This window comes from Neodiprion fabricii, chromosome 7 (assembly GCF_021155785.1).
Source record: "Neodiprion fabricii isolate iyNeoFabr1 chromosome 7, iyNeoFabr1.1, whole genome shotgun sequence".
NCBI lineage: Eukaryota > Metazoa > Arthropoda > Insecta > Hymenoptera > Diprionidae > Neodiprion > Neodiprion fabricii.
The window spans coordinates 8491391-8515839 of record NC_060245.1 but is presented as its reverse complement, the minus strand read 5'-3'; the positions used below and the strand labels follow the sequence as shown (position 1 = coordinate 8515839).

At 40.8% G+C, this 24449-nt stretch overlaps 1 protein-coding gene across 1 annotated transcript in view; it reads left to right on the top strand.

The window, feature by feature from the left end:
- The window catches only part of LOC124185963 (dynein axonemal heavy chain 2), a 670443-nt gene that overhangs the window by 466538 nt on the left and 179456 nt on the right, over positions 1 to 24449 (top strand). Inside the window, exons 27-28 of the mRNA XM_046577226.1 lie at positions 19489 to 19604; positions 19683 to 19783. Of these exons, the coding sequence (XP_046433182.1) occupies positions 19489 to 19604; positions 19683 to 19783 (217 nt within the window). The remainder of the gene's footprint in view (positions 1 to 19488; positions 19605 to 19682; positions 19784 to 24449) is intronic.

Here is a 24449-nt window from a genome sequence, read left to right as displayed (position 1 = left end):
TCTATAACATTCTGGATTTCAAAATGTTCTGAATGTTCTGAAGTTTGAATTCGTTCTACGAATAATTCAGTTCTGTTCTCTTTCGATGTCTGAAGTGATTCTTTTTTGCATCTGTCTGGTTCGAAAAGGATCTTCAATAGTGGGAGATATTGAAGAGACTCCAGTAGTACAGCAAGGAGAGTTCTAAGTACAAACACCTTCTTTACCGACCGAGCCGCTCCGCGCAGCCCAGACGCAAACCCTTAAAGGTTACCCCCCCTTTCGTTAGATAAGACCATGCAACCTCACCGACAGTTGTATCGGTCGACGGTGAAAATCGCACTGCTTTGCCGGCAATTCTTATCGATCGAGGGTCAAAATCGTGCTGTCTTACCGACAATCTTACCGACCGAAGGTCTGTAGTGCTCACCTGCCAACGGTAGAGGGCGCAGCGGGGGGCGAGAACTTTTTTACCGTCCCGAATTCCTTTCTCACGGTAGGACTGCTGATGTGTAACATCAACCACCCCCACATTCTTTTCCCACGTTATCAACCATGTGACATTCCAAAATTAATGGTTCCGAGAATTGTTTGGCTCAAATTCAACGTTGCACCAACACGGTAGGACTGCTGATGTGTAACATTAACCACCCCACATTCCTTTCCCACCTTATCAACCACGCGACATTCCAAAATTAATAGTTCCGAGAATTGTTTGTCTCAAATTCAACGTCGCACCGAAATCCTTTGACCGCATGCCGCTCGCCGTCAAGTCGAAACTTGTCGAACGCATTGTTTTGTCTAACCACCTTATCAACCACGTGACATTCCAAAATTAATAGTTCCGAGAATTGTTTGTCCCAAATTCAACGTCGCACCGAAATCCTTTGACCGCATACCGCTCACCGTCAAGTCGAAACTTGTCGAACGCATTGTTTTGTCTAAAATCCTTTGACCCCATGCCGCTCACCGTCGAAACTCGTCGGACGATTCCGAGAATTGTTTTTCACTTACTCGGATGTCGGTTTGATATCCAAGGTCGACCGATAGCCGCGGTACATTCAAAGCCATGGATCTGCGGTGTTGGGTTACCATCGCTGTTGGAATGCCAAAAGGTGCGCGCGCATTCGTACAGCTGCCCTATAAAAAGGACGCTCATCACTGCAAACGATTATTACGTCACAAGCTGTCAAGTATACGTGAGGAAAGAGCTCAAGATGGAATCCGCGAAGTGTTTGAGATTGATCGATGTTATGGAATCGGCGTTCAAGATTTTATCGGAAAAATCGTCACCGGCAGAGATTGCGAAATGGATTCGACTCGGAACCCAAAATATCAGGCTTTTGAATAAAATCTTACGCAACAACGCCTCAACGATCGGGGAGAAGACAAGAATTTTGACTACAATTGGAATTCTGAAATCGTTGACAGTCAAATTTCAACAATTGCAGAAAGTGGGTGACGGATTACGAAGCCGACGAAGAAGCGATCGAGTACGGTGGTAAAATTTGGAATCAGCTTTCGAGAGTAGAATTCAAACTGGATCTATCGTCAATTTGAAGCATAAAGATGTGGAGAGATTTCTAGAAGACGCAAAGGTACTAGCTGTGACGAGGCTGAAAAACGCTCTGAAGAAAGACAGGAGCTTGAAAGCCAACGTTATCCTGGCTTATAAATTTGAACTTAGAAAAGTTGATCGCACGGTGGAAGAGATTAAATTTTTTAATACGAGAAATGAAATCATCCTCCAGACAACGGATATCAGCGAATGGTTCATCGAAAACGCGACGGAGCGTTTGTTGAAAAAGGTGGAAGATTTCCAGGAAAAGGATTCAGGCTGGTCGCTGACCGAAATAATCAATTTGACTGTAAATATCAACAAGTACGTACCACTGCGAGGCGGTGTCTTCACATACACACCACTACCCAAAGATATTCAAGATAAGAAGGCTGTCGTCAACATCCGTAACAGCGACTCGTATTGCTTCCTCTGGTCGGTCACCGCAGCTCTGTTCCCAGCCGACAACAACAATCCCAGCAAAATTACTTCGTATCCACATTTCAGCTCAGTGCTACAATACGACGGTTTGCATTTTCCAATGTCTTTAGACAAAAACACCATTTCAAAATTTGAGAAGCTTAACGGTCTTTCAATTAACGTTTACGGTATAGACCAAGGCGATCGGAAAAAAAGTGAAATAGTACCGATTCACCTGAGTCAGAATGAGTCTGATAAACCTATGATTCATCTTTTGGCGATCGAAACTGAAATCCCTGATGATGATGATGATGATGATGATGATGATATGGAAAATTATGAAAAAAATAGAATCTTTCATTTTGCATGGATTCGAAATTTATCGCGGTTGACAAGTTCTCAAATTTCTAAACGCAATGGTCGTACTTGGTTATGTGATAGGTGTCTATCACACTTTCAATCTGAAGAGTGTTTAACAAAGCACAATGTAGATTGCATGAATTTAAACAAAACCAAAGTTATTCTACCTACAGATGAGGAAAAAATACTCAAATTCAAAAATTTCAAGCACAAAGAAACCGTTCCATTCTGCATTTACGCGGATCTCGAATGTTTACTGCAACCCACACATGAAAGTTTTGGGGAAAATAGAACAATTTATCAGAACCATCTTCCGTATAGTATAGCCTGCAATCTGCATTGCGCGTTTGACGATTCGCTTTCGAATTTCAAAATCAATCGCGGAGAGACTTGCGTTCAATGGTTTGTGAACGAGTTAGCGGAATTGGCACATTCGTTGGAGGGATACTACAAGACTGTTGTATCGATGGAACCGCTCAATTTCAATCAAATCAACGAATTTCACTCAACAACAGTGTGTCACATTTGTGAAAAACCGTTTACACTTGCAGACGTGAAACATCGTGATCACTGCCATTTCACGGGAAAGTACCGTGGTGCTGCTCACCGAGGTTGCAATCTAAATTACCAAAATTCGCACATTATCCCAGTGATATTCCACAATCTGTCGGGTTACGATTCACATTTCCTGATCAAAGCACTGGCCACATCGTTCGAGGGCACAACTGAGCTTCTACCCGTGAACAAAGAAAAGTACATTTCATTTACAAAATACGTCGAGGAGACAGATGTAAAGTTTAGATTCGTAGATTCGTACCGCTTCATGCCCAGTAGTCTTGAGAAATTAGCAACGTATCTCGGTGATGATCGGAAATCAATCACACGAAAATTTTATCGTAGCTCAGATTAATTTCAGTTATTGACCAGAAAAGGAGTGTTCCCGTACGAATATATAGACAGTTGGGAGAAGCTCGAGGACACACGGTTACCATCCAAACAACAATTTTACTCAAAATTAAATGATCGGGATATACCAGACGACGACTATGCACATGCATGTAAAGTTTGGCAAACTTTTAACGTTCAAACTTTGGGAGAGTATTCGGACTTGTATTTACAGACGGACGTGTTTTTGCTGGCCGACGTTTTTCAAAATTTTCGACAGATCTGTTGGACGACGTACAAACTGGACCCGTTACATTACTACACAGCGCCCGGTCTGTCGTTTGATGCCATGTTAAAATGTACAGGCATCGAACTCGAGCTTCTCACCGACATAGACATGGTTATGTTTATCGAAAAGGGTATTCGTGGTGGTGTGTCACAGTGTTCGAACAGATACGCAAAGGCCAACAATAGATATATGGGAGAGGAATTCGATCCTGAGGTCGAAGAATCTTATCTCATGTACTTTGACGTTAATAATTTGTACGGTGCTGCTATGAGCTTTGCTCTGCCATACAGTTCCTTCGAATGATTATCAGACTTCGGACAATGCGACGTTCTTACCATCTCCGACGACGCGGAGTTTGGTTACATACTGGAGGTTGATTTGGAATATCCTGAGGAACTGCATGAAATTCATAAGGATTTACCACTGTGTCCGGAGCACTACATACCTCCGATCTCGAATGGTAAGCAACCGAAATTGACGCCCACGCTATTTTCCAAAAAAAACTACGTTGTTCACTACCGCGTTTTGAAACAATGCTTACAATTAGGCTTAAAATTACTCAAAATTCATAGAGTTCTCAAATTCAGGCAAACCCGGTGGCTCAAAAAATATATAGATTTAAATACCGATTCGCGAAAAAAATCTGACAACGAATTTGAGAAAAATTTTTACAAGCTAATGAACAACGCAGTTTTTGGCAAAACTATGGAAAATGTTAGGAAGTATAGAGATGTCAGGCTGATCACGAAATGGGATGGAAGATACGGTGCTAGAGCTACCATACCCAAACCCAATTTTCACAGCTGCACCGTTTTCGACAAAGATATAATTATCGTTGAAATGAGTAAGACGAAAGTCAAGTTGAATAAACCATTGTACGCAGGTTTCTCCATCATGGATCTGGCTAAAACATATATCTACGATTTTCATTACAATTACATTAAGCAGAAATTCGGCAACCGAGCAAAATTAATGTACACGGATACCGACAGTTTGATTTACAATTTTACCGTCCCCGACATATACGAACACATTAAGGAGGACTTGCACAAATTCGATACTTCTGATTATCCGCTTGACAACGTTTACGGAATACCTCGAGCAAACAAAAAAGTTCTCGGCTTGATGAAAGACGAGAATAACGGGAAAATCATGTCAGAATTTGTAGGGTTACGAGCTAAATTGTACGCATTCCGAGTCTTGGGAGATGAAAAAGACAACAAACGTGCCAAAGGTGTTAGAGGATCAGCGTTAAGAAAAATAACCTTCAACGATTATTTGGACTGTGCGTTGAAACGTGAAAATCTATCCTTAAATCAGCATTTGATATTGAGTCGAAAGCACGAGGTATACACCGTAGAACAGCAGAAAGTAGCACTGAGCTGGAATGACGACAAGCGGATCGTGTTTCAAAATACAACCGACACGCTTCCGTGGGGCTACAAGCCTACACCTTAGCTTTGTAATTTATAACTGTACCATGTCTGTCGATTGTCTAAAAAAATAAAGACGCATACTTGTTGTGTGTCGGATATAAAATAAAGAGGTACATACGTTTTTACAAAAAAATTCATTTATTCTGGGGGAACGTTATACGAGTATAAGCGAAAAGTGAAAACTTCATCGCCAGTCTGAAGCTGTTCTTCTTCTTGCGAATGAGAAGTGCTCTGGAACAACAACCTGAATTGAAGAAACGACTAGAACTGCTCCTCAAGAATATTGGAGAAGTAAAACATCTGCTGAAAATCAGATCTGACCTCTATCAACTCACAAGAGATTTCGAGCACATACAACTCGACCGTAACGATCATGGACTTTTCAAAAATTGAACGAAGTCGCTCGCCTGGAGACACTTCTGCCCTTGAAAAAGCTTTCGGGCCTCGAAGTATACTTCGAATACCGGGTCAGTGGCGTTCGTCGGGTTAAAACGAAATTTGGAGACAAAATCGTTCTGGACTTGGATGACTCTTTCACGATTTTTCTGCCCAACCGACTGACCAAGGCCCCCCACGAAAATGAATATTTGTTCCAGAAGGTGACGACAGCCAGTAAGGAGATACGGTTGCATCTACGCTATCTTGGCGGACCGTACGGTCAACTTGAATTCGTATACGTATAATCTGAGTATCGCATTCAAATATCCAATGTTCTGTGTAAGTCTTACGTTCAATAAACAAAAAAAAAAGATTGAAATTATGAATATTTTTTCATTTATCCATCTTGTATACCTTTGATCCTGCGTACGTTTTGTACCTTGTAATTGTATCTAGAATTTAGTCTCAAAATCTAAGAAAATGCTACTCCAAACACCACTAAGCAACGATGGAGGGTTTCGAGCTGCGTCATGTGATGTGAACTCTACGATGAGTATTTGGACGGGTTCAGACAAGACCAGAGTGCAAGGTCGGCCGATAGCTGCGGTACATTCAGAGCCAAGGATCTGCGGTGTTGGGTTACTATCGCTCTAGGAATGCAAAACATAACTCGGTTTGAGTACAGCTCGGTCAAGGATGGAGAGCAAGGTCGAATCTTACATAAGCTTCGTATTGAAAAAAAATTCTCTCTTAAGAGCTAAGGTGAAGGTATAAAATTATTTCATGAATATTCTTTTAAAAAAAAAAAAAAAACAGTTTTATTACATCTGTCGCGAACAGAAATAATAAAATAATGTACAACTCAGTCACAACAAAATTTAATATGGAAGGTTTAGGTAATAAGCAGGGATGTTTCAAATATATCGTTCTGAGGAGGGCCCCCATCACGGCTGAAACGTGAACACAAAAAAAGTGTTTTGATGTTCACGACCTTCATATCCAAGAATAATATTATTCAACAATTCACCAAGGTCAAGAAAAATCGTCTTCCTCACTATTCCAGAATTTCCGAATTCCCTGGCTTTTACGGGTCTCAAGATTTTTGAAGTTACAGCATTGTTCAGCTCTGCGGGATCTGCGACATTGCACAGTCTCTTGTTCCGTATATTACGCTTCGACTGCCATGACTTTGACGTTGATATAAACTGAACTTTGTATAACTTTTTTGACTTGCATATATCATGTAAGACTGACGAGTCTGCATCGGATGCGTTGAGCTTATACATATATATAAGCCGATAGATCGCAAGAATTTGGAAACGGTGCGCACTGCGTTCTGCGCATCTCGGAGTGACAAAATGACGTCAGAGACGACTGGGTCCACCCTTTATCCGACCCGCTATCCCTAAATTTTGACGACAAAAAAAAAAAATCGAAATCAAATTTGAAATTGGAGAAAAAAAAAAAAAATTTGTTGAAAAAAAAAAAATTGGAGCACGCGGTACTTGGCAGGCCCATGTTTATATTGCCATCATAACATTTATAAAGCTCGACTTGTATTTTCTTGTGCTCGTTTTGAAAAGGCCCGCCAAGTACCGCGTGCTCCAATTTTTTTTTTTTCAACAAATTTTTTTTTTTTTTCTCCAATTTCAAATTTGATTTCGATTTTTTTTTTTTGTCGTCAAAATTTAGGGATAGCGGGTCGGATAAAGGGTGGACCCAGTCGTCTCTGACGTCATTTTGTCACTCCGAGATGCGCAGAACGCAGTGCGCACCGTTTCCAAATTCTTGCGATCTATCGGCTTATATATATGTATAAGCTCAACGCATCCGATGCAGACTCGTCAGTCTTACATGATATATGCAAGTCAAAAAAGTTATACAAAGTTCAGTTTATATCAACGTCAAAGTCATGGCAGTCGAAGCGTAATATACGGAACAAGAGACTGTGCAATGTCGCAGATCCCGCAGAGCTGAACAATGCTGTAACTTCAAAAATCTTGAGACCCGTAAAAGCCAGGGAATTCGGAAATTCTGGAATAGTGAGGAAGACGATTTTTCTTGACCTTGGTGAATTGTTGAATAATATTATTCTTGGATATGAAGGTCGTGAACATCAAAACACTTTTTTTGTGTTCACGTTTCAGCCGTGATGGGGGCCCTCCTCAGAACGATATATTTGAAACATCCCTGCTTATTACCTAAACCTTCCATATTAAATTTTGTTGTGACTGAGTTGTACATTATTTTATTATTTCTGTTCGCGACAGATGTAATAAAACTGTTTTTTTTTTTTTTTTAAAAGAATATTCATGAAATAATTTTATACCTTCACCTTAGCTCTTAAGAGAGAATTTTTTTTCAATACGAAGCTTATGTAAGATTCGACCTTGCTCTCCATCCTTGACCGAGCTGTACTCAAACCGAGTTATGTTTTGCATTCCTAGAGCGATAGTAACCCAACACCGCAGATCCTTGGCTCTGAATGTACCGCAGCTATCGGCCGACCTTGCACTCTGGTCTTGTCTGAACCCGTCCAAATACTCATCGTAGAGTTCACATCACATGACGCAGCTCGAAACCCTCCATCGTTGCTTAGTGGTGTTTGGAGTAGCATTTTCTTAGATTTTGAGACTAAATTCTAGATACAATTACAAGGTACAAAACGTACGCAGGATCAAAGGTATACAAGATGGATAAATGAAAAAATATTCATAATTTCAATCTTTTTTTTTTGTTTATTGAACGTAAGACTTACACAGAACATTGGATATTTGAATGCGATACTCAGATTATACGTATACGAATTCAAGTTGACCGTACGGTCCGCCAAGATAGCGTAGATGCAACCGTATCTCCTTACTGGCTGTCGTCACCTTCTGGAACAAATATTCATTTTCGTGGGGGGCCTTGGTCAGTCGGTTGGGCAGAAAAATCGTGAAAGAGTCATCCAAGTCCAGAACGATTTTGTCTCCAAATTTCGTTTTAACCCGACGAACGCCACTGACCCGGTATTCGAAGTATACTTCGAGGCCCGAAAGCTTTTTCAAGGGCAGAAGTGTCTCCAGGCGAGCGACTTCGTTCAATTTTTGAAAAGTCCATGATCGTTACGGTCGAGTTGTATGTGCTCGAAATCTCTTGTGAGTTGATAGAGGTCAGATCTGATTTTCAGCAGATGTTTTACTTCTCCAATATTCTTGAGGAGCAGTTCTAGTCGTTTCTTCAATTCAGGTTGTTGTTCCAGAGCACTTCTCATTCGCAAGAAGAAGAACAGCTTCAGACTGGCGATGAAGTTTTCACTTTTCGCTTATACTCGTATAACGTTCCCCCAGAATAAATGAATTTTTTTGTAAAAACGTATGTACCTCTTTATTTTATATCCGACACACAACAAGTATGCGTCTTTATTTTTTTAGACAATCGACAGACATGGTACAGTTATAAATTACAAAGCTAAGGTGTAGGCTTGTAGCCCCACGGAAGCGTGTCGGTTGTATTTTGAAACACGATCCGCTTGTCGTCATTCCAGCTCAGTGCTACTTTCTGCTGTTCTACGGTGTATACCTCGTGCTTTCGACTCAATATCAAATGCTGATTTAAGGATAGATTTTCACGTTTCAACGCACAGTCCAAATAATCGTTGAAGGTTATTTTTCTTAACGCTGATCCTCTAACACCTTTGGCACGTTTGTTGTCTTTTTCATCTCCCAAGACTCGGAATGCGTACAATTTAGCTCGTAACCCTACAAATTCTGACATGATTTTCCCGTTATTCTCGTCTTTCATCAAGCCGAGAACTTTTTTGTTTGCTCGAGGTATTCCGTAAACGTTGTCAAGCGGATAATCAGAAGTATCGAATTTGTGCAAGTCCTCCTTAATGTGTTCGTATATGTCGGGGACGGTAAAATTGTAAATCAAACTGTCGGTATCCGTGTACATTAATTTTGCTCGGTTGCCGAATTTCTGCTTAATGTAATTGTAATGAAAATCGTAGATATATGTTTTAGCCAGATCCATGATGGAGAAACCTGCGTACAATGGTTTATTCAACTTGACTTTCGTCTTACTCATTTCAACGATAATTATATCTTTGTCGAAAACGGTGCAGCTGTGAAAATTGGGTTTGGGTATGGTAGCTCTAGCACCGTATCTTCCATCCCATTTCGTGATCAGCCTGACATCTCTATACTTCCTAACATTTTCCATAGTTTTGCCAAAAACTGCGTTGTTCATTAGCTTGTAAAAATTTTTCTCAAATTCGTTGTCAGATTTTTTTCGCGAATCGGTATTTAAATCTATATATTTTTTGAGCCACCGGGTTTGCCTGAATTTGAGAACTCTATGAATTTTGAGTAATTTTAAGCCTAATTGTAAGCATTGTTTCAAAACGCGGTAGTGAACAACGTAGTTTTTTTTGGAAAATAGCGTGGGCGTCAATTTCGGTTGCTTACCATTCGAGATCGGAGGTATGTAGTGCTCCGGACACAGTGGTAAATCCTTATGAATTTCATGCAGTTCCTCAGGATATTCCAAATCAACCTCCAGTATGTAACCAAACTCCGCGTCGTCGGAGATGGTAAGAACGTCGCATTGTCCGAAGTCTGATAATCATTCGAAGGAACTGTATGGCAGAGCAAAGCTCATAGCAGCACCGTACAAATTATTAACGTCAAAGTACATGAGATAAGATTCTTCGACCTCAGGATCGAATTCCTCTCCCATATATCTATTGTTGGCCTTTGCGTATCTGTTCGAACACTGTGACACACCACCACGAATACCCTTTTCGATAAACATAACCATGTCTATGTCGGTGAGAAGCTCGAGTTCGATGCCTGTACATTTTAACATGGCATCAAACGACAGACCGGGCGCTGTGTAGTAATGTAACGGGTCCAGTTTGTACGTCGTCCAACAGATCTGTCGAAAATTTTGAAAAACGTCGGCCAGCAAAAACACGTCCGTCTGTAAATACAAGTCCGAATACTCTCCCAAAGTTTGAACGTTAAAAGTTTGCCAAACTTTACATGCATGTGCATAGTCGTCGTCTGGTATATCCCGATCATTTAATTTTGAGTAAAATTGTTGTTTGGATGGTAACCGTGTGTCCTCGAGCTTCTCCCAACTGTCTATATATTCGTACGGGAACACTCCTTTTCTGGTCAATAACTGAAATTAATCTGAGCTACGATAAAATTTTCGTGTGATTGATTTCCGATCATCACCGAGATACGTTGCTAATTTCTCAAGACTACTGGGCATGAAGCGGTACGAATCTACGAATCTAAACTTTACATCTGTCTCCTCGACGTATTTTGTAAATGAAATGTACTTTTCTTTGTTCACGGGTAGAAGCTCAGTTGTGCCCTCGAACGATGTGGCCAGTGCTTTGATCAGGAAATGTGAATCGTAACCCGACAGATTGTGGAATATCACTGGGATAATGTGCGAATTTTGGTAATTTAGATTGCAACCTCGGTGAGCAGCACCACGGTACTTTCCCGTGAAATGGCAGTGATCACGATGTTTCACGTCTGCAAGTGTAAACGGTTTTTCACAAATGTGACACACTGTTGTTGAGTGAAATTCGTTGATTTGATTGAAATTGAGCGGTTCCATCGATACAACAGTCTTGTAGTATCCCTCCAACGAATGTGCCAATTCCGCTAACTCGTTCACAAACCATTGAACGCAAGTCTCTCCGCGATTGATTTTGAAATTCGAAAGCGAATCGTCAAACGCGCAATGCAGATTGCAGGCTATACTATACGGAAGATGGTTCTGATAAATTGTTCTATTTTCCCCAAAACTTTCATGTGTGGGTTGCAGTAAACATTCGAGATCCGCGTAAATGCAGAATGGAACGGTTTCTTTGTGCTTGAAATTTTTGAATTTGAGTATTTTTTCCTCATCTGTAGGTAGAATAACTTTGGTTTTGTTTAAATTCATGCAATCTACATTGTGCTTTGTTAAACACTCTTCAGATTGAAAGTGTGATAGACACCTATCACATAACCAAGTACGACCATTGCGTTTAGAAATTTGAGAACTTGTCAACCGCGATAAATTTCGAATCCATGCAAAATGAAAGATTCTATTTTTTTCATAATTTTCCATATCATCATCATCATCATCATCATCATCATCAGGGATTTCAGTTTCGATCGCCAAAAGATGAATCATAGGTTTATCAGACTCATTCTGACTCAGGTGAATCGGTACTATTTCACTTTTTTTCCGATCGCCTTGGTCTATACCGTAAACGTTAATTGAAAGACCGTTAAGCTTCTCAAATTTTGAAATGGTGTTTTTGTCTAAAGACATTGGAAAATGCAAACCGTCGTATTGTAGCACTGAGCTGAAATGTGGATACGAAGTAATTTTGCTGGGATTGTTGTTGTCGGCTGGGAACAGAGCTGCGGTGACCGACCAGAGGAAGCAATACGAGTCGCTGTTACGGATGTTGACGACAGCCTTCTTATCTTGAATATCTTTGGGTAGTGGTGTGTATGTGAAGACACCGCCTCGCAGTGGTACGTACTTGTTGATATTTACAGTCAAATTGATTATTTCGGTCAGCGACCAGCCTGAATCCTTTTCCTGGAAATCTTCCACCTTTTTCAACAAACGCTCCGTCGCGTTTTCGATGAACCATTCGCTGATATCCGTTGTCTGGAGGATGATTTCATTTCTCGTATTAAAAAATTTAATCTCTTCCACCGTGCGATCAACTTTTCTAAGTTCAAATTTATAAGCCAGGATAACGTTGGCTTTCAAGCTCCTGTCTTTCTTCAGAGCGTTTTTCAGCCTCGTCACAGCTAGTACCTTTGCGTCTTCTAGAAATCTCTCCACATCTTTATGCTTCAAATTGACGATAGATCCAGTTTGAATTCTACTCTCGAAAGCTGATTCCAAATTTTACCACCGTACTCGATCGCTTCTTCGTCGGCTTCGTAATCCGTCACCCACTTTCTGCAATTGTTGAAATTTGACTGTCAACGATTTCAGAATTCCAATTGTAGTCAAAATTCTTGTCTTCTCCCCGATCGTTGAGGCGTTGTTGCGTAAGATTTTATTCAAAAGCCTGATATTTTGGGTTCCGAGTCGAATCCATTTCGCAATCTCTGCCGGTGACGATTTTTCCGATAAAATCTTGAACGCCGATTCCATAACATCGATCAATCTCAAACACTTCGCGGATTCCATCTTGAGCTCTTTCCTCACGTATACTTGACAGCTTGTGACGTAATAATCGTTTGCAGTGATGAGCGTCCTTTTTATAGGGCAGCTGTACGAATGCGCGCGCACCTTTTGGCATTCCAACAGCGATGGTAACCCAACACCGCAGATCCATGGCTTTGAATGTACCGCGGCTATCGGTCGACCTTGGATATCAAACCGACATCCGAGTAAGTGAAAAACAATTCTCGGAATCGTCCGACGAGTTTCGACGGTGAGCGGCATGGGGTCAAAGGATTTTAGACAAAACAATGCGTTCGACAAGTTTCGACTTGACGGTGAGCGGTATGCGGTCAAAGGATTTCGGTGCGACGTTGAATTTGGGACAAACAATTCTCGGAACTATTAATTTTGGAATGTCACGTGGTTGATAAGGTGGTTAGACAAAACAATGCGTTCGACAAGTTTCGACTTGACGGCGAGCGGCATGCGGTCAAAGGATTTCGGTGCGACGTTGAATTTGAGACAAACAATTCTCGGAACTATTAATTTTGGAATGTCGCGTGGTTGATAAGGTGGGAAAGGAATGTGGGGTGGTTAATGTTACACATCAGCAGTCCTACCGTGTTGGTGCAACGTTGAATTTGAGCCAAACAATTCTCGGAACCATTAATTTTGGAATGTCACATGGTTGATAACGTGGGAAAAGAATGTGGGGGTGGTTGATGTTACACATCAGCAGTCCTACCGTGAGAAAGGAATTCGGGACGGTAAAAAAGTTCTCGCCCCCCGCTGCGCCCTCTACCGTTGGCAGGTGAGCACTACAGACCTTCGGTCGGTAAGATTGTCGGTAAGACAGCACGATTTTGACCCTCGATCGATAAGAATTGCCGGCAAAGCAGTGCGATTTTCACCGTTGACCGATACAACTGTCGGTGAGGTTGCATGGTCTTATCTAACGAAAGGGGGGGTAACCTTTAAGGGTTTGCGTCTGGGCTGCGCGGAGCGGCTCGGTCGGTAAAGAAGGTGTTTGTACTTAGAACTCTCCTTGCTGTACTACTGACTCCTGATTGGTTTTTGGCCACGTCAGTGCAACACGATTCATATTGAAGCGGCTAATCGGTGCAGTGCTGACAAGGCAGTTAGTTGCAAGAATGCATACTTGAATTCTAAGAATGATAGTTTGTGAATTGGTCATATTCACTTTGCTCACGTTCTTTGCGTTCAGTCAGTGAGGTTTATGAACCTGACTTCTGTAAATTTTGATTGTACTTAACAAAACTACAAAAAACAATAATATCATTTGTTGAAAGAAATTCGATGTTCTACATAATTGTTACGTAAGCGGGCGAAATAAATAATCAGGAGAATTTAAAATGACTGGGGCGGTTCATTTAGGACAAAAGTACAAGGAGAGGTGTGTCGTTTAAGGTCCGTTCAAGGAATAAAGAAAGAGCCTCGTTTATTCCGAAAGACGGTCGTTGTCCGAGAACATCAGATCTACATTTTGATTAATTAAATGAATACATGCATATTCGAAGAGGGAAACCGTAACAATAATATCATTTGTTGAAAGAAATTCGATGTTCTACATAATTGTTCAAAATTAACCCTCGATTACTCAAGAATAAAGTTAAAATAATGAAAAATGAGAAAAACGATTGTTTAAAGTAATAACGAATTTTGTACTATCAGAATACTTTTGAGCGCTCCTATACGTTGTACGGTACATGAAACAGTTTAGTACGACAACAACAATCAATCATTGCAAGTATGACTGTTGAAGCAGGAAGTAAATTAATCTTACTCGATGTAATACATGATACGCCATCTCTGGTTATAAGCAGTAAGTAATCACGAGATACGAAGAAAAATATTGTAAACAAGTGATGTGCGTGAAGGTCAGTCTGTTTTAACAGCCAATCGGATAGAAGCCGTTGTCAGTAAAAGTCGTCTTTTATGCTGATATATTTAATAGACTTGATTATATATTACAATATTGCAAAAGTAAAAGTGTATATTACTGTTGACAATATCCGAATCCAGTTTCCCACTCACATCAACATTGTAGCGGAGTTTGCTTGAGAAAAGTAAAAATGAGCATTTTGTGAATAGTCCCATGATTTGTGAAACAGATAAAGCGACTGAAGTGAAGGACTTGGAAGCAAGGTTTGCAGAAGTGATATACAAAATTGTGAAGTTAAAACAATACATTCCTCGAGAGAGTTCCAGGATAGAGAACGAACAATGAGATTAAATTTCAAGTATTCGACGGCGAAGATTACAATATCTGAAAGTAAAGAATCATGCTATTTTTGATGTGGAAGGAATGTAATGAAGCGGCGATAGAGAAAAATTTGCAAAAACAACGATAATGCGTAGGAATAAAAAACCTGAAGGCAATGAACCACGTTTGCAGTGGTATCTCAAATGAACAAATGGAGCTGGTCGATGACGAAGAAACAGCTTTGGGAATTATAAAAAAGCTAGATGGAAACTACCTGAAACTACCTTCTACAGATATATATTATAAATAGATTGGAAATAATGAAGTTAAAAGATTATGAGAGCTCAAGTACATTCTTTGCCGGTTTTGAGAAAGTAGTTAATAAGTTGAAAAATTCAGGTGCCAAGGTGACTGAAAGAGAAAAATTAAACTATATGCCGGGAACGCTACCAGAGTCGTTAAATTACATCGGTATCGTGTTTTTCAGTGTCGCTTCTCGTGTAGGTCGCGAATTGCCGAAATGGAGTGTTCAAATTAGCGAATAGCGTAGAGTTTAGTTAAGATTGCGTTTAGTTGAGTGTGCGTTGAAATGAGATAGCGTTTGTTTTAGCGATAGTTGAGATTGCGTTTGGTTGAGATTGCATTCAGTTGAGATTGCGTACAGTTGAGATCGCGTTTTCGTTGTGTCGCTATCAAAGTAGCGATTGAGATGAGAAGCTGGTGTGTTTGAGTTGCAGGTGCGTCTGAATTATGATTGGGTTTAAGAATTTGTTTAGTTGAGTTTCGCATAGTATTAGGCTTTTGTAAATTTTGTTTAATTGCGCCAAGTATAGAATAAGGTTTATCTTAATTTCAGTTGTGAAGTTTAGATTTAAGTCATCTCACGGTCGCGTTGAAGCTCCTAGTCGGGTGATATTGAGAAATCGTCTGTTCGGTAGCCTGGCGGCGCACCGTCAAGAAGTTAGTCATAGTTTCGATTTCGAACAACTGTTGCTGTAACGTGAATATCTGTAGGTTTCGAATTGAGAGCTGCACGTTTGAGATTTATAAGTGAGTTTAATTTTAGTTAGCGAGCTGCAAGCTCAATAGATTAAGAAATAGCGTATGTTACGAATAGTTTACGCTCAGCTAATTTTGAATCGCAAAGAGCGAATTTGAATTTTTTTTTTGTATAGCCGCTTTTGCAAAAGATATTATCTTATGAAAGATGAAAATTTGAAAAACTGGTGAATTTGAAAAATTAACGACGGAGCCAGGAATCGAACCTGGTATCTAGCGATGGTTTACCGGAGACTTACTCCACTAGACCACCTAGCCGCCCTGACTCTGTTGTCGTTAAGTTCTCTCATCACCAGTGAGTTCAAATTTGTTTTTCTGTGCCCGATTTATGTATGAGTAAGAATTTCTTCTCTGCATGCACGATGTAAGGAGACTGTAGTGTGTAGATGTTATGTTTACCCTTTTCGAATCCTTTGCTTCCGATGAGAAGCCCGTAAGACGGCAATGCCGTCTGATAAATGAGATGCGGGTGTGCAAGCACGGCTCCGTCGTTAATTTTTGAAATTCACCAGTTTTTCAAAATTACATCTTTCAACATAAATTCCCTCGTAGATTAATGATTTGCACACCCGCATCTCATTTATTAGACGGTATTGCCGTCTTACGGGCTTCTCATCGGAAGCAAAGGATTCGAAAAGGGTAAACATAACATCTACACACTACAGTCTCCTTACATCGTGCATGCAGAGCAGAAATTCTTACTGATATTATTTTATTTTTGTTACACAGCGTGCTGTTGTCGAGTATCTCTCTCTCTCTCTCTCTCCAAAATTACCCCTACCCTCTCCGTGGTATTGAGCTACCGAGCATATTACCGACCACATCAGGCACCTAACAGAATCTCGCGATATCTTTTGTAAGGTAAAATTCTGTCCAGCTTACACCGCGGGCCGCCAAATTATTGTGCGCGCTGTAAGTTCTTGATCACTACTCCGAGTGATCGAGGGGAAGTGAAAATCAAGCGTCATGATAACTAATGATATAAATAATAATAATATCAAATGAAGTTGACTAATTTGCTACAACTGTCACGAACGTCGCATATTCACATATATAATTACATCATTATGCATTCATATCATTACTCTTAAAATAATATAAAGTAGACGAGGAAGCATAATCTTAATTTCACTATTAAAATCATAATATAATTCTGTTCGAGGCACGACCAAAGCCCAGCGGCACAGTTGACCGCTGCAACGTCGCGTTCCCGCGCCAGCCGGATCCCGGGTGTAATCAACACCGGGATGAGGCTAGCGCGAGATCACGCGCTTCGAGGGATGAGCATCGCAAGGCGAGCCTCTGTCTTAAATTGCAAAATCAACAAAAACCTTGCTCGTTGTCCGACGCTCTAAGGGGTGTCTTACGAGCGAGCGAGGTTAGTCCCGTTAGAGATAGCTTAAATACCACATCTACGGAACTCGGCTCCTTCAAAGCTACGGTGTGTAGAGTTTATAAGTCCTTTTTCCGTCACCGACGATTAGAATGTAATACTCTAATTCTATACGCGGTTGGGAAGGCTTCTCGCGTCGCGATCTGAGTCTTTTGAAGTTAGATTAAATGTTTGAACCTCGAGCCAAGAAGTCCTTTCGAGACGTGCAGTGATAAGCGTATGTGAGCGTTGCTATTGAGTGTAATCGTGTGAGAGTGTGATCCATTCGGATTGTAACCAACGAAAAGTGAGTAGTTGAATGAGTGAGAATAATTAGATTAAGAACATTTTGTAAGCTTCCTCGTCTCGAATTTTCTCTTGCTTTTCCATCATTTTAATTTCATTAAAATTTGGTTCCATCATAAACATTTCTAATAACATAAATATTAAATCCTCCAACCCTATTCCTCAGGATCGCTCTGTAGAGGAAGATCACCACTTATCCACGTAAAAATAAATATAAACCTCTACGGTTATTGTAGAGGATTAAGTTAGTCGCGTGCGAGACCGCTCCGCACATGACACAACATCCTAAATCATATGTGATATACGAACATTTCGTTCGTTTCGCCATATAAATTAGTCAAAGAAGAACAATTAAATAAATACATAAATTAAAAATACATAGTTTTTTAACAGTAATTTTTTGATGTAATTGTTACGTCCTCCACACCTTAAATTCCTTTTCTGCTGTCTTACAGTCATTTTACACTCTGCATTCTCCCCTTATCTTCACCCAGCTACCTTGGTTCTCGCACCTAGTCAGCAGGTAGCTAACTTTGCAAGTAGCTTTGCAAGTAACTGCAAGTAGCTAGTCTTTGCATTCTCTCGACTAAACGCTTTCATCCGAACTTTCGCCTGCGTCACTTCTAATTGTATTTCTCCATGTCAATCCGAGCTCTTTGCTCGAGCCGATTCCATTACATTGACGATAGTCATTATTCAATCACTTGAATATTAATAATAAACCACCTTTACCACTTGAATCGTCCATCTCCCTTAAAACTGATTCCCTCCTTCCTCTGTCATTTCCTGTATTCGAAAGTAGTAGCCTGTAAGTCCATAATCGACGTAAATGAATTCTAAAGTAGTCAAATAACACCTTGGCTGGGCGTAGAGTCGGTTCCGGTAGCAGCTCATCGAAGTCTACATGATCCACCCCGTAACATAATTAAATTAATAATTCATATTTGCTGTGTATAATGCAAACTGAAAATGATTAAAAAAAGAAATTGCTCGTGAAATATCAATTTTTACAAATCGAAACCGAAGCAACACTTTTTTCACGTTGAAGCCGACGCAACACCTTTTTCTTCTCAGCCGATGATGTAAGCTCTGATTGTAAACTTATTATATTCTTTCAATGATTCATGCAACGTGTATCCCTTAATGTGTTTTTTGAATACGTGTCCATTCTCTAGTGAGTCAGCATCCACTTAGTGGCCTATTCACACATATCCCAGTAATTTAGTGATTCTGCTACTTTTCTATTGATTTTTCTACACATTCATTTAATTGATAGTATGACGTCTACTTATCAAGTGAGAGCAATCATACATGGAGTGCTCACCTAAATATTTTTATCTTACATGCAAAACGATTATCGAGATAACTAGCAAGTTTTGCACTCTAGGGGTGCTTTTTTTGTTTGTTGTGAACTCGGCGCAACAAGAGGTTAGTGCTTGTCTAGATTCGATCACTACATAACAATTTAGGCATTAAAAGAGTTGAATCGAATTACGTGTCACTTGTGGAATTATCGGCTGTAACGAAAAGAAAGGAAAATAATACATGATTACATTTCTATTCATTACTTTACGCACGCATGAAAGGCAGCAATTTTTCGACGTTAAACCGTCCTATTATGACCAAAAAATGATAAATAGTAGGTTGGACATTTCAGAATGTGGAATAACCACTTTCATATAAGAACTCAAATAATGCAATATTAGTATTGAAAATAAAAATTATACAAGTTTTTAATGGATAGATTTAATTAAAATTGAAAGAATCACAGTTTTTTAATTCTGTTATTTTTTCAAAAAAGGCTTCCGGCAATAAGATTGTTAGAATCATGTACCTTTTCAAAATCTAGATTCCGAATTGTTTTCAAATTTTTGTACCCCTAGAACCCTTGCCATAGGCTTACGAAGTGAGGAAAATGATCACAAATCTAACAATTTCTTTCTCTCAGTACTTTATTTTAACGTGTGACATGTGCTTAAAGTTTCAACGATTGCCTTTGATAAATAAAATTTACAGTGTCCCCCGTATCTTTGTTATTAGATTTTCCAAGGCTTGCTGCGCAGTCACAAAGATTACCAGTATTCAAAGCAAACATTCTTACGACTGTGGATTCATGAGGCATTCAGAGTATTTCACGATCGACTGATTGATGAAAGGTTAGATTCAGCTATACTTCAGGTTTTTTGAAAAGTAAGTGTGAGAACAATATTATTCGCATAATCAATGAATTTCAGAGACGGAGAGTGGTTCATAAATGAACTTAATGAGCAGCTGGGAAAACGTTTCGAGATGACATTTGGTAATTTGTGCAACGATAAACGAAGCCCCGTATTCGGTGAGTGGAAAAATGAACACATTAACGAAAATTTTTGTTTCATAGAGTTATGTCTCCTGAAACTTATATTGCAATCATGAACCGTAGTGTATTTGGGGCAGCCCATACCATTTCAATCTGGGTTTACCCTTGATCTCTTGGATTGGGCCTACGATTTTTATATGATTGTTTTCACTTTGAAGGGTCCTCGGGTTTGTTCAAATTTCTGGGAACACGATTGCAATTCTAAAAAATTTTTCAAAACAACTCGATTGATTGACGCAATTTCGAAATCTGAAAAGAATCCGAAGAATCGTGTGTCAGGTATCAAAATTTTTAAGCTTATAGCCGTTTTTACGTCCTAGCTGACAATTATGGTGATACCCTTTCTGCATGGTAACTTACCAACGTACAATTATTATAGAAGAGCTTAACATGCTTATACCATAGATTTAAGATCCATGTAGACCAAGATTCAGTTAGTACCTCAGTGGTCTTGCACCGACTATCTGCTATGACGTGGACTTACCGCGTGCACAATCAGTTGGCGTCCACGATGTCCCCTGGATCTAAAAACAATATCGCGAAGTTTTGTTGGGCGCCTGGCGTGATTAACACACTTCGAAATCGTTGATGCGCTATGCCGCGACAATATGCTCGGTAGCTCAGTACCGCAGAAAGGGGAGGGATAATGTTTGGATAGAGAGAAAAAGCACGAGATACGCAACACCAACACGCTATTTCACCAAGCCATTATAGAATCCAAAGAATATATTTTCAGCCAACGATATTACGATAGAAAAAAAAACAATAATTCAATCGTCGCTCTTTGTGACTTAAAACGCAAAACAATAGAAATAATAATTCATAATTCGCTATTCGCGATTCATACTCTGTTCGGTCGAACAAATAGTCAGAGGTGCCCAGGTGCGAACGGTCGCTCGCGCGTGTATACGAACACATGCGTCGTGCGGCCGATTATCTCTATTTTGTCTTTGCATGTGTTTAGACGAGCGTGAAGAAGGCGGGAATAGCGCCGGCCAGGCCGCGTCAGTCAGGTAGTCGGGTGACTCGGCGTCAGTCGTTCATTCTTTTTGGTTTTCTTTTCTCTGTGCGTTTCCGGAGAGATGGATAAATCTAAGGGGTCTCACTGCAATTTGATCGGTACACGGATCTTGTGATATCTTGTATCTTCAAATTCTCCCTGATTGTTGCATGCTGGGAAGCCGGAATAACCTCGTAAGTACACTAACAACAAGCGCGGTACGTCCCGCCAGGCACACCGGCGCAGCCCGGTTGTACCAATGAGCAAGCGCAATGCTTGACGCAAGGAATTTACGGATTGCTTGTACATACTTGGACTCACACAAGGTAATCTTTCCGATACATCGAATTAAGCGGTGATACCTGAGCACAAGCGCAATGCTTATACGGAGTCGCCAGCGACTTCATTTACCACGATTATACTGCACGAAACAGTCAAGACACCCAGCGCAACTATATATGAATATAGAGATTCAAATCGGATGTTTCAAACGAAACCAGCAACCGATACAACCACATATATATTGAAACGATTCGAGTCTATTTATCCGCCGAATATCGCGAGAGTTTCATACGTAATATGAAAAGTAACGCGGTGGTTTCGCACAAACTTGAATATCGTATTAGTTTTAAGAATTTACTGTCTCGTAAGTGAAATGGCAGAATTCGGTCTCTGGACTCGGAAGGAAGGTGGAAAGTAGTTATTTCTTAATTCTTTGATGAGCTCCTGGAAGAGGTTACTAGAGTTTGACTGTTTTAAATTGATTTTCGAGATAGCCTCAGAAGTTGTTTCATCACTCTCATGTGCAATGGCACGAGTGGAATAAACCCATCATCACAGGCCGTGTGAGCGGTCGAGGGTCAAACTTGTTCTGTACTTGTGAAGCAAGACACGGAATAATCGCAATGAGCGATTTACTCGTGAGGCGAGAAATTTGTTTTTAAAGAGGAAATCTTTGACTAATGATTATGTTATGTCCCCAAGAAGTGGGATCTATGACAGGAAAGAATGTCGTGAATTTACTTTTCATATAATGTTAAGAAATATCGTTGAAAGGTAAGAAGGAATTGGTTTCTCTTATTTGGTTTGATAATGATTCGTTTCGCAAACGGCAAGACAGAATATTATTGACGTGATAGCATGGTGGTCAGAAAGACGGTGTTTGACGATAGAAAATCGTCGTTGACGGTTTATTATTTGGTATTGATAATGATCTGTTCTGCGTATGGCAAGACAGAATATTATTTATTTGATAGCGTGTTGGTCAGAAGGACGGTGTTTGACGATAGAAAATCGTCATTGTTGAGTTATTACTCGATATTGACAATGATTTGTTTTGCAGATGGCAAGACAGAATATTGTTTATGTGATAGCGTGGTTGTCAGAAGGACGGGAATTCTACGCAAATATACCGTCGTCCATATCAAGACATCATGTCGCAATGCAGGAGGCTCTTTATAGGTTCAGGGGCCCTACCTATGGGTCACAGGATTCTACGACGCTCACCGTATCTGAGTTCTGACGTCAGTCGCAATGCTGAGCTTAGTTCAGATACGGCTCCCTAGTACCTGAGAACTTTTATTGAAAAGAGACGAAATTCGTTAAATACGTTGAATACCCTCCTTCGATTGAGAGTGGTGTTCGAAGATTCTTGCAGTGACGAGCCACGTCTCGTGATCGTGAGTTGAGTCAACTGCTGGTTCCTCGTTGAGGTGTCGTGCTCCGTCGAGCAAATGTGCGGATAAGTCCTGAGTCGGACGAATAACTAGTCTACTCTGCGTATGTGATACGATAGATGATGAATAGATGTCGAGCCACGTTTGTGCTCGACTTTTATACCTGCTAGTCGTCCAGTTTCGTGGATTTTGGGAATAGTGATTGGCCGTGCCCCTTGAAGAGGCAGCACGGTAAATCGCGTGATTTGGTTGGTTTATTGGTACATGGTGGGGTTACCGAGCGTGTCGCAAGTTTTGAGCTTGTCACCGGTAAGCATAATACTGGGAACTTGGGTTGACCGTAAGGTGCCGGTACGCCGACGAGGCGTCCCGTCACAATATATATACATATAATGTCTCCTAATCGTAGATTTCACCTCTGAAATAATTCATTGTGCGAAATATATTTGACATGATAAATATCCTATACACATTGTAAATTCAACATTTGCGAGGGGTTTTTTCTCTGAGGTTCATACCTCAAAGATTTTTTTCTCTGAGCCATAATAAAACATAGAACTGATGGCTCAAAATACGTGTTTATTTCTTTTATTCCTATCTCCTAGATCCTTGTTTTCTAGAGTTGGAAATCGTGACAAAATTAAAAAAATACGCGGCCTCTTTTCTGTTAAAGAGGACGCGCCCCACGAAACATACTCAAATACTTAGATTTAACAAGAAAAATAGTATAACAGAAAAGAAAAAAAAAATGACTAAGTACAGATGACTTGTAATGCCTACGTGTGCTAGTCGCTGCCTTAACAATAAACAATAACTTAAAATTCGAAAACAAAATTTTACCCGCCGCGCCGACCGCGATCGTCCTCTACGGTATCGCGCTAATCCTCACCGTGAATATTAGCCTCAAGGGCAAGAAACAAAAGGAAACTCGCTCTGGTCGCGCGGGCCGCGTTATTTACAATCCTAATTATTATTTTAACTAATATGTTCTTCCTCGGGCTTATCTAAGACTTATTATCGCGCATCCGAGCTCAACCTACTCCGCGAGGTCTGTATGCGGTTCGCGAGTTTGAACACTCCCCCTTTGACGGTCCGCGACCTACTCGAGAGGTGACACTTGAGGTTAACTGACTCGACCTGACCCTGTGCAACGGAATTTGGTTACACACAATTTGCAACGAGAGTGTCTCGACTCAATCCGTGACTCTATTCGACCTTCTCGGTCGCTCAAAATTGGCTTCACGGTATTACGCGCAACTCAGGCTACGGTTACCAAGCAGAGGTACCGGCTAAAGAATTTGGAGTACTTTCGGTAACGTTAATTCTTGATGGCTATCCGTTCCTCGGAAAGTCGTTATTTAATGACTCTCGAAACTCTTTCGCGAGAATATCAACAGCGCTTACCGCTCCACGTCCACCTCATGAAATCGCCTACTCCCTCGTGACGGTGGACAGCCATTATTTTTCGCAACCACAAAGTTTAGAAACGACACCAAACGAAACTCAATTCGACTTGACAAAGAGTACAACTGCTTCCGTTAGTTGCCAGAACTAGAGTGTCTTTCGGATGGCCGATCGGCCGTAACGCCGATCTCGTCACGCTATTCCCTTCGTTACGTCATAACCCTAAGAATGCGCAACAACCGATCCGTTCGATTTCGATTTCGGAGATTGCGCAGCTTGGCGCGCACCTGTCGTCGCTTTGCGGCGCAGAACTTGGGGCTAGATAGCGATGTCGTCGTCCGCGCAGCTTTATGGTGTCCCTGAGCTGAGCGGGGTGGTGCTCCTTCGTCGCTAGCCGGTCTCTCGTGGTTGCCTTGGTCAGGTGTAGGCAGGGTGAGCGGGGAAGCTGCGGCGCGCTGGCCACCAGCGGGAATCGCGTCCGCCTTGGATTCCCGCGCTGCAGGGATCTGCGTTGGCTCCCCCTCCGCAGCCTGGGCATCTTTCCTGCAAGATCGTCGCTGTT